Genomic DNA, 10,647 nt, shown 5'->3' with positions numbered 1-10,647 from the left:
AGTGTGCGATGGGCTGCGTCACTAGGCGACGGGAGGTTGGTTTCATCGCTGATTGCTTGGTTGTGTGAGTGCCTGTGTTTGTGTGTGTGTGTACATGTACAACTTTGTTTGAGGGGGGGGAGAAGAGGAGGTACAGAATGGTACAGACTAAGTCTATGGAACGAGAACTGAGATTGTCTAATTAAAGATAACAAAAAGAACGAAAAGGAAAAAAAAAGGAAAGAGTTGGAGTTGAGTAGGTGGATGAGAAGGAAGAAAGGAAAACTGAAAATGAACAAACCAAAACGAGGAACCTTATTTAATTATTTAAACAGCAAGATGTTCACCGATCGAACTCATGTTGTTTGCTATCCAGTCATTTCATATCGCAACGATGGTTATAGTGTCGTAGTTAGTCTGGTTTGTTGTCCCTGGTTGACATCATCATATTAATTACAGAATTACCAGACAAATAATGACATTACTTGCTATGAGAGTAAAGTTCTGTGTCCAACTTAAGAAGTGAAGGTATTGTGGCGACACAATGCAGTCTTGCTTTACAATTTCTTTACGACTTGATGTCGCGATCTTTTATAATGTCTTGCAGATTCAAACTGTTCTTGTCTCTTCTTATATCAAACAACTAAGTTTCCCCATCATCTGGGTCCTTGAAATACGACGACTGGTGCTGTGTAAAGAGAGACACATTGCCTCTCGAGAGAGGGAGCGTTTTTGATATATATCAGTCTTGTCAGATTGTTTCATTTTTTACCTGAAAGTTTTTTTTGTTTTGTTTTTTTAGTAGAGGATTTGTTCGCAACTGCACAAGGTCATATGAGCGCCAGAAGATTAGAGATGTTACAAGAGAGTAACAAACATAAAAAAGAAGAAGGGGAGATATGGACGACATATGTTTGATAGGAAAGAAGAAGCAAACCACTCCAGAGCACCCACCACGAAAGTTTGATTCTGACCAAAGTGACATCTTAATATTATATTTTGGACCCCTGTAGTCGTGCTGGGTGAATTGTAAGTTAGGGAAAGTAAAAAAATAAACTCGTTTCCGAAGAGGACACATCAAAGAAATCTCATGGAGACCAAACCTTTATTCCGAATAACACAGTATTAAATGAAACTGTTGAAAACTTGTGCTTGAACAGCACATCTGATTTGGACATTGGCAACAGTTATGTATAAAAATTATTTAATATTTTGGCCTGCTTCAGGCGTTCCAACTCATGAGATGAAAGAAAACGAAGCACGCTTACAGAATTAAAGTTGGGATATGGGATATGGAAAATTGGATGCGGTGCATGGGAAACAAGAGGTGAGAGATGGGAAACAGAAGGTGGGACTATGGTCATATGTGTACAATAATGACTGTATAGCACCGAGTCAGCCTGAAAACTCTCGCAGGTAGAAAATGACAGGAAACGATAATTCTTATTATAATAACAAACACTTCCACTCCCCCCCCCCTCTCTCTCTCTCTCTCTCTCTTTCTCTCTCGTTCTCCCTCTTTCTCTCCCCCCCCCCTTCTCTCTCTCTCTCTCTCTCTCTCTCTCTCTCTCTCTCTCTCTCTCTCTCTCTCTCTCTCTCTCTCTCTCTCTCTCTCTCTCTCTCTCTCTCTCTCTCTCTCTCTCTCTCTCTCTGTGTGTGTGTGTGTGTGCCCGCAGACAAAACTGTACACATTCAACTCAAGAACGCCAGAAGGTTTGTTTATGCTCGTATCACGAGCCGTCACACGCTAGCTACAGGTAGCGTCCAAGTCTCGCGCGGGCAATTGAAACATCTTGGTTTACACGGTTTTTGCTTGTAACACAATAGGCCATATAACTAATATAAGTGCCCAAGTTTAGAGATGTTTCCTAGGAACTAAGAGTAACATATATATATATATATATACTAAGAAATGGAGGAGAGATAAGGTCAATAAATTTTTTGTAGGATAGAAGGAGCAGACCACACCAGAGGACCATCACCCACAAGGTGTTTTAAATTAATTAAATTCCTTTGTCTAGCAACTGGATTGTGTGCTGGATGGCAGCATGTTTCAACTTGCCAATGTTTGACAACTCCAGATCGATAAATACAGTTTTTATCCCACCCCTCAACATTCTCCTTACTTCTGTAGAGATATTGTGTTGGATTGAGGTTAAAGAGAAGTCCTACCCTTGCGCTTTGAAGGTCCTGCTTGGTGAAATTTTGGAGTTTGTCTCCAGTGATTTTCACTGATTAAACTATGAGTTACGATGTGGTGGAATCAGGTTCTCGTCAATTTTTAGGCATTTGGGGTTATTGGTATCATCTTCAACTTCAACCTTGCTCATTTGTCGAGGTTTCTATGAAAAAAATATCCATTTATCTACCTTAGATACAAGTCAAGATATTGGCAATTAAAGGAGGTGGGGGTCACCTGGTTTCAGGGGTCAAATTTGCAAGAAAATGGCCACCAAAGGTTAAGTTATTTCCTTAGCTTGAGAGTCCGCAGAAAATAAAAATTTACAATTTTTGTGGCTTTAAGCAACGTTTTTCAGTAAAACCCCAAAAAGAGATGTTTTTTAAAGAACATGAAAGGTGTTGAGCCAAAAAGCAAAACTTACAAAAATTCCCAAACCTGCGGAAAAATTACCACTTTCTTCACTTTCATTATTTTGACGAGCGTCTGATTTCACCACACTGCCTCACATATCCCTTAGTTTGGCAGACTCCTGTGAAAGTCACCACATTTTGGCAGCCATTTTCCGCTAATATTACCTCTCCAGTGACCCATCACCTCCTTCAATGAAAGATATCTCATCATTCAAGATTGAAAGGTTGGGGTTTGTTTGTTTTTGCCAGAAGAAAAAAAAATACAGTGGAAACCTGAAATAACAGGGATGGTGGGACCAGAGAAAAAGTCATGTTATATCAGGTGCCTGTTAAATCAGAAATGCAAGGGAAGTAAGCATTTGTGGACTAATCCAGCTGTATTCATTCATGGGTAGTTTCCCTTGCCACATGTACCCTGCACATGACACATTGCGCGTATGTGTAGCCAGGCTTAGGACTAGATCAAAGTCTGCAGCACACCGCAGCCCCCTCTTGTTTCACTTCTCCCGCTGTGTGGGCTCCATCACTGTGTTACTCACTCTCTCTCACTTTTTACACATTGTTAACGAGCCTTTGTCCCAGCTATAATTGTTTGAGATCCAGTGAGGCCCTGTTATTGCCGATAGCTTTTAACAGAGACAAAGAGTAGGAAAAAACAAGGATTTTAAAAATCCGTTATTATCGGATCCGTTATTACCGGGCCTGTTCTACAGTCGAACCTGTGTAAGACGGCCACCTATTGTCAAGGAGAAAAGTGGCCGTATAAGACAGGTGGCCGTCTTAGGCAGGACTGATCAAGATGAAGAAAAAAAAAACCCATTCCTTTCTGAGGTCCCAACCAAAGGTAGCCGCATTGTTGTTGTTATTGTAGTTGTTTTCGCTCAGTTTTGGGGGGTTTTTTGGGGGTTTTTTCTGTTGCTGCTTTTGTGCAAGAGTGACAATAAAACAAAATGTGTCAGACAAGGACCGAGTGCTATGGTAAAACAAACACATGGGTCGCCACCACACAGAGAACGAGCGACGCTTCTGTCACAAGTTCATGTTGACGTCCATTGTTACTTTGTTACAGATTGGGTAAACAGTGACCACTCCTCTCACTTACTATTGGTGTACGAGTTCTGGATGGGGCTTATGGGTTATGATGAGCGAGACGTGCTGAAAACACGTGTCGGTTATGAGGGATCACATGCTTTCCTCACCTGCAGCTGAAAATGTGTTTCCTATTGGTCAACAGTGGGAGGGGCCTACGCAACATGATCGGTTGGAGAGACTACCTAACAATAACGACAGGGGAATGGATTATGAATGACGGCTCGCCCACAACGCCAAGGGCCGATGCATGATTTATGACAAAACGTAATGGAGTCACTAAGGTGACCGTTTAAGACAGGTGTTATTGTTTGGTGTTATAGGGGTTGTGTGGTAAAATAAGGTGCCGCAGCCGCGTTGGACAGGTGCCCGTTTTACACAGTTAAATTAGAAAAAACGATAGGGGGGAAATGTACAGGTGGTCATATTTATAGAGGAGGCCGTCATGGCAGGTTCGACTGTATATGGTCCATGGTTTTCACTGTAACGAGATTTAAGTAAGATGATATCACAAACTCTGTGCTCAAATACTGACAAGTGCCCTATGTCACTGAGGTGTGACACATTATATTTACATCCAACTGGTTGAATTTATTTGCATTGACTATATTGTGCAGTGAGTGACAATACAGACAAAGCAAGGTAGGCGAGATGGACCTATGTCTGTTGAAAGGTTTTAAGACTCAGATTATACAATGGACCAACTAGTATCTAGGAAAAAAATTGAATTCAATTCAATTGAAAAATGGTATCATGTAGCTAGATAGCTGGAAAACTCAAACTGTACTGTGAATGAATGTCCCTACAGGAAACATGCATCAAAAACAGTGGTACACCTCATTACTTTGAAATATTTTTATCTCTCACTCGGCTCATCTCAGTCCCACAAAGTATCAAAATATCATAGTTTAGTTTATGGAGTATCCCCATTTTTGGGGGGAACTGAAAACATACACCCGTGAGGTCAAGACACCAACAAGACTTTTCAAATTCAACAATAATTCAACTCAAAGAATAAAACTCAACAAACACACACAATCATAATGGTATAAAAATTTACTTCTTGTTCTGACAGAGAGCTCTCCACTCCCCTCAATATTCACAAAACTGCTCAAGTGTGCATCTCAAGTTCGTTTAAACTGCAGAGAAACAAATTGACACAATGATGATTATATTGAGCTAGAAATGTAGAAAAAAAGAAGAGACAGAAACAACAGACAGAATATATGAAAGATGATACAGAACATTCTGCAGAATATCAAATATAAACAGAGAACAAGGCACCAAGAGTGTTAACATGTGAAAGATCTCAGCTTGAAAAACCATTCTGCGTAGTCAGTGTCAGGCATGCATCGTGGCAGCATCACATAATATAACCAAATACTGGCTCCAACAAATCATGTACAAATGATACATGCCTCAGCAAAAGATCTTGCAGATATTGGCAATCATATTAGGTGATGTGAAACACCAACCTGCCCAAGTTTCTCTAAAGATCCTGCAATGGCCACTCATCCACCGTCTATTTTGATAATGTCACTTAAACTTTGATTTCTCTTGTGAGGATGTAACAAGTCACGGTGGGAAAGTAACATGAACCTTTTTAAAAAGTTTTATTCGCCAACAGGAAAACATTTTATCCACTCTGGTCAATTGTAGAATGGGAATGAAAGATTTTAGTCAGTCTCAAATTTCTCTTTCTTTCTCTCTCACACAAAGACACACCAATGCAATGATATAATAATGCACGAACACGCACACACAAACTCTCATCAAAAGCCAGGTCATCATATTTACTGACCATGCCAGAGTCGACAACTTAAGCACCTACCGGTATTGATGAAATCTGGATCACTATCAGAAAGGAAACATGAGGGACTAACTTTTGACTGACAAGTTGAACATGAACAAGAAGGGCTGTGGATATACCTGGGATACCATACAGAAAAATGGAAGATGCTAAACTAAATGTACAAACATCATTCGGCACCAAACTCTAGGACAATTATGACAGATGTGAGGGGACATCTCTCTCATAGACATACAATCCCGACTTTTCGGAAAATTGCATACTGAACTAATTGAACCAACCCAGAAAAAATTAAGTCTGTGAACTTTTATCAAAAACTTGACTTCGTGGGGGAAGGAAGGGTCGTAGTTTTTATTCTGTTGAAGCTTCCATCTGTTGAATCAATCCCTCTTACATCACATAAGGGGTACGAAGGAAGTGTGTTATCCGACTTCTTTTGAGTAACGCCATTAGTCCTGCTAGTTCAGTTGAATCTTTATTCAAACTAGAGATATATAGTAGTATATTCCACAAGCAGAATTTGTAAGATTTTCCCACCACAACACAAGTGAGTCACATATAATTTCACACACAAGACAGTATTTATTGTCTGCTTTAAAGAATGACATTTGCGTTAAAAATGTCTAAACAAAGGAGGCTCCCATTGTGTTTATGGCGTATATTCCATGTTTTTGAAGCAATACAGTTTTTAGCAGAAAATAGAATACGCACACATAAATATTCGCTGTTGGCAAGTAAGCCCATGTCAGACCAATTCATAGATCAATACTTCGATGTTGGAACCTTGTATCTTCCCCTTTAAATCAGTGAAATAGGGAAGAACTAGAAATAAATCCACCCAAGGCACCCTCAAATATTCCCACGATGCTTCTTCTCTTTCATATCAAGTTCATGTGATCAGTCACAACTAATTTTGTTTCAGTAAAAGTTTCACTGCATTTGCACCAAAATAAGGTCATATAAAAAAAGCTGAAAATTAGAGTTGTTACAAAAGAAAAACAAACACAAAAAAGGAAGGAGAAAAAAGGACGACAGATGTTTGATAGGAAGGAACGAGCAAACCACACCAAATATTCATCACCCAACCACCCACTCACAACTAAAGAAAAGGACACATTACAGGGCTCTGACATCGACTCACAATAACAGTTGTAAAGATGTATTTCTAATCTGCAAAACACGTTCTTCATAAAAATGGTGAGATCTACAAATGACAGAGAGTAGGCTATAAAGTCTTATACTATCCTGTGAACTTATGAATCTACAACTATCTAGACAAATGAAAAAGTACCAATATCCATAGGAGTATTTTCAAAGAAATAGTAAGTTCAGACAGCAAAATAAATGCAAAGGCATGAATCTGCAAGTTCATTTCAGTAAAAGAGAAAAACAGTGACACACAAAAACCCTCATTTAGAGCTGGAAAACAGCATGACAGACAGATAGAAATGACAGAGAGATAGTAAAGAAAAAAGACCTGTCGGTGGGTCCCCATGTTCAATCCCCTGCTCCCTGCAAATTTTATTTTAGTAAGAGTTTTACCGCACTTGCAACACAATAAGGAAAAAATGCCGAAGATTAGAGGTGTTACAAGAGAGTAACAAACACAAAAAAAGAAGAAAAGAACAGGACGATAGATGTTTGATAGGAAATAAGGAGTAAACCAAACCAGAGCACCCACCAACCACCCACCCTGCAAGTTATGACTGGCACAAGCATTTACAAATGCCGAATAAAATCAATATATTTATGAGGCAATGGACATCACAACAATGAACATTGCCCATTGCCATCAATAAAAACCAAATTCACTCACAACACTTTTCAAGGAAAACAGAGAAGTCTGTGGAGCATTGTAGCTGGCAAACTTACTAAGACAACATCACAACTACACAACATGATTTGAAGCAGGATGCATGGTGGGACAGAAGTAATAACTTGAAGAGAAAAAGTGACTATTTTAAAAATATATAAATATCTGTATATGTGAATAACACATTTTTAAAGTTTCAATATATACATGAAATATCAACTCCCATGGCCATCAATTAGATAAATAATTACACCCAACAAGGGACACAGAAATTTGCTGAAAAATAAGAGACAACACAAAAGACGTAAGTTAAAAATGCACTTCAATATAAAATATTTTTCAAAAACCGTCTACTGTAAGTGTCAATCAGTGATACAACCATTATAGGAAGAAAGATGCTGAAACGACTGTTCATTAGACACCAGCTCTGGGCACTGATATTTCATCTGTAGCATCAAGCAAAGGACCAGATATACTGAGACAGGAGTCTGCTTAAAAAAGCTGCACAATAAAGCTGTATTTTACAAAATGTGCTTAAAATTGGGACTCAGCACAACTCATTTGGTGATAATAATTCATAATCTAAAAATGTAAAAATGTTCAGAGAATGAGATTATGGTTCACGTAAGCAAAACAAGACTGTCCATTAGAAACTTACTATCGACAACAATGTTACAAAAAACAGAACTTGCCAAAATCCTTTCATCCTTGGTCCTGAAATATAACAGTCTGATAAAATAAGTATAAAACTGTTTCACTGTTTAAAAAAGAAAAATCATAAAAATAGAGATGTAAAGCTTGCTTTTTTTTTAAAAACCTGTCGCTAAAAAGATTTTATGAAGCGTAACTGTATCAGTCCTTACGCTGTGTTTCTACTATTTCTTGCAGCATCTCAAGAAAAAAAATATTTACAACAATCATACTCTTCTTCAAGCCAATCCCATACAAAGTTTAAAAAATATACTCCTTCCATAGACGATGTCTAAGGGATCGTTGTAAGTTCTTAAAAGCATTTGGTAGAAAATTGATAATTTTTACATTTTTACATCTGGGAGAGCTATCCCATCAAGTCTAGCAATTGCAATATAATAATGTGTCTAGAGCAAGGTCATACAAAAGTCACAGTTTCCTCAGCAGCCTCCCCACCAGCATAGGCAGGAGGTGCTCTGTAGGGAGGGTGGTGGTTGTGAATGTGGGGGGAGGGACCCCCATTTCTTGGAGTCCCAGCAACAATTGGGGGATCTCTGTGGCTGACAGTAGGCGGAGCAAACGATGAAAGTGTCTGTGTCGGTCCAGCCAACGTAGCACTTGTGGTGACCATAGAGTATCTAGGAGAGATCAACGCCATCTGAGCGGCGACAGCTGTGGGCGACATCCGAGGTGAAGTCCTACTAGATCGCTGCGGTGTGGAGTCTGAATGCTTTGCCATAGGATGATGTTGCTGACGAGGTGACAGGACTGCTCGTGCTGTGGCACCCTGAGAGGGAGATGTACGTCCAGACACTTGAGCAAAATGTCTTTGCTGCGGAGAGCTTTGGTCAAATCTTGGAGAAAGAAGCGCTCTTTGTGCTAAGTCATTGTACTGCGGAGCAGCCGCACCGTTGGGACCAGCCCTCCTAGCACTAGCTTGCACTTTGGTGAACAATTGCCCTTCAACTTCCGACACAGATTTTCTCATATGAATACCTTTACCATTCTGAAAAGCACCAGACTCTTGGTTCCTTTGGTTGACAGAACCCACCTGTCTGTTCTCCTTCTCCTTCCATGCTTGCTGTAGTTTTTGCACCAGCATTGTGTCTGAAAGACGGTGGACAGTTTTTCCCTGTGGTGCTGACGACACTGCACTAGGGGAAGTCCCAACATTGGGTGACACCCTGGAGTTCTGATTGTTCCCCGAAGACACACTAGAAGATGTTGAAGACGACCGAGTGTTAGGAGAGACTTTGTTGGGTAACAAAATGTTCTGAGTATCTGGACTGCTCCTCAACTTCTTGCTCTCAGGAGAAAACTTTTCTGGCGATACAACAGGAGCTTTGACTGCATTGCCATATCTGTGCAGTGGGCGAAATGAATGGGAATCAGAGAAGTGACAGGCCAAGTTGCCTGCTAGTCTACTGCTGTCTGTCCTTCTCTGGGAAGTCTCTGTGTTATCAAAAGACTGGGCTGTAGAGGGATGCCGAGCCATGGAGGTTGTAGCGTCATGGGACTGTGCCACTGTGTTGTTCTTAGCGTCTACCACCACAGGAGACATTCTGAAGAGCTCCGTAGCTACCCTAGGAGATGGAATGATACCGTTCTGACTAAATCCACGGTCAGGGTGACCTTTCCACTTATCAGAAGCTGGTGTACTGAGGGGGCGTGTCTTTTTGCTGTCAATGGGCGTGACCAAGCTCTGATCAGGTTTAGTAGGCAAAGAAGACGTGGAGGAAGGCCGGCTCCCATCAACAACGTCCACTTTAGACTTTCTATCTGCACTGTCAATAATGCTGGAAACATTTGGGTGCGATGTGCCAGATCCATGAAGGAAAACCTCCTCCACTGCGTCCATGTGGCGTTCATTGTCCCGGTGGTCCTGGCACAGAAATGAGGGCAGGTCACCTGTAGAGATGTGGACACCCCGCTGCTCCTCCAGTCGCATCCTCTGAGCATTAGACAGCATCTCAAACAACCGTTCATCTGCAAGAAGAGATACAAAAGTTATCAAAAAGAAGAGTCACTGTGTCATTAGTGACCGAGACTATCCATGTGCCATACTACAAGACTGAACATTTTCTCTTTTTATTTCTTCAGGGATTGGAACTTATGCAACATTTTCAGGCCAGCTGTTTGATTCTGAATTAATACAAAGGGTCTGATAATGTAGTAAGACTTACAAGCTGAACTCCCAAAGCAACTAACAATACACAGTTAGAGAACTGTTAATCTTGAACAAGAGTAAAAATCTGACTTGGGACAGTGAGCCTAAAAAGTTTGAGGTAAACTTTGAGCTTAGACAGTCACCAGCTCAGTTGATAACGTTTATCTTATTTTTAATTTTCTTTTTTAACACAAAAAACCCCCAGAAGTGTTGAACTGATAAACATTAGGACTTTCATTGTCGAATGATTTATAATTGAAATACTTATAAAGATAACACCTCATGTTATAAACCAAGTAACAAAACAAAAAACTGCCTACACTAACACAAAGACCAATGGTGTCACTGATAACCATCAGAATACCCAATATTTTGACCACTCTCTTTCAAGTACAACAACCCGCCCCCCCCAAAAAAAAATATTTTAAAATGTGATCTTTCAGCAAAGAATAAACTAGCTCCTGTTCTGAGATCATAAGAAAATACAAGGCTATCAGTGGCTGAACA

General features: G+C 40.2%; 1 protein-coding gene across 1 annotated transcript in view; it reads right to left on the bottom strand.

The window, feature by feature from the left end:
• Positions 1-7,385: 7,385 nt before the first annotated feature.
• The window catches only part of LOC101854244 (regulator of G-protein signaling loco), a 68,935-nt gene continuing 65,673 nt past the window's right edge, over positions 7,386-10,647 (bottom strand). The window contains exon 19 of the mRNA XM_005094209.3: positions 7,386-9,959. Coding sequence (XP_005094266.1) covers positions 8,392-9,959 — 1,568 coding nt within the window. The 3' untranslated portion in view covers positions 7,386-8,391. The remainder of the gene's footprint in view (positions 9,960-10,647) is intronic.

Source organism: Aplysia californica, unplaced genomic scaffold (assembly GCF_000002075.1).
Source record: "Aplysia californica isolate F4 #8 unplaced genomic scaffold, AplCal3.0 scaffold00078, whole genome shotgun sequence".
In the NCBI taxonomy this organism is placed as follows: domain Eukaryota; kingdom Metazoa; phylum Mollusca; class Gastropoda; order Aplysiida; family Aplysiidae; genus Aplysia; species Aplysia californica.
Note: the sequence above shows the minus strand (reverse complement) of the source record. Positions and strands in the feature narration are given on the sequence as shown.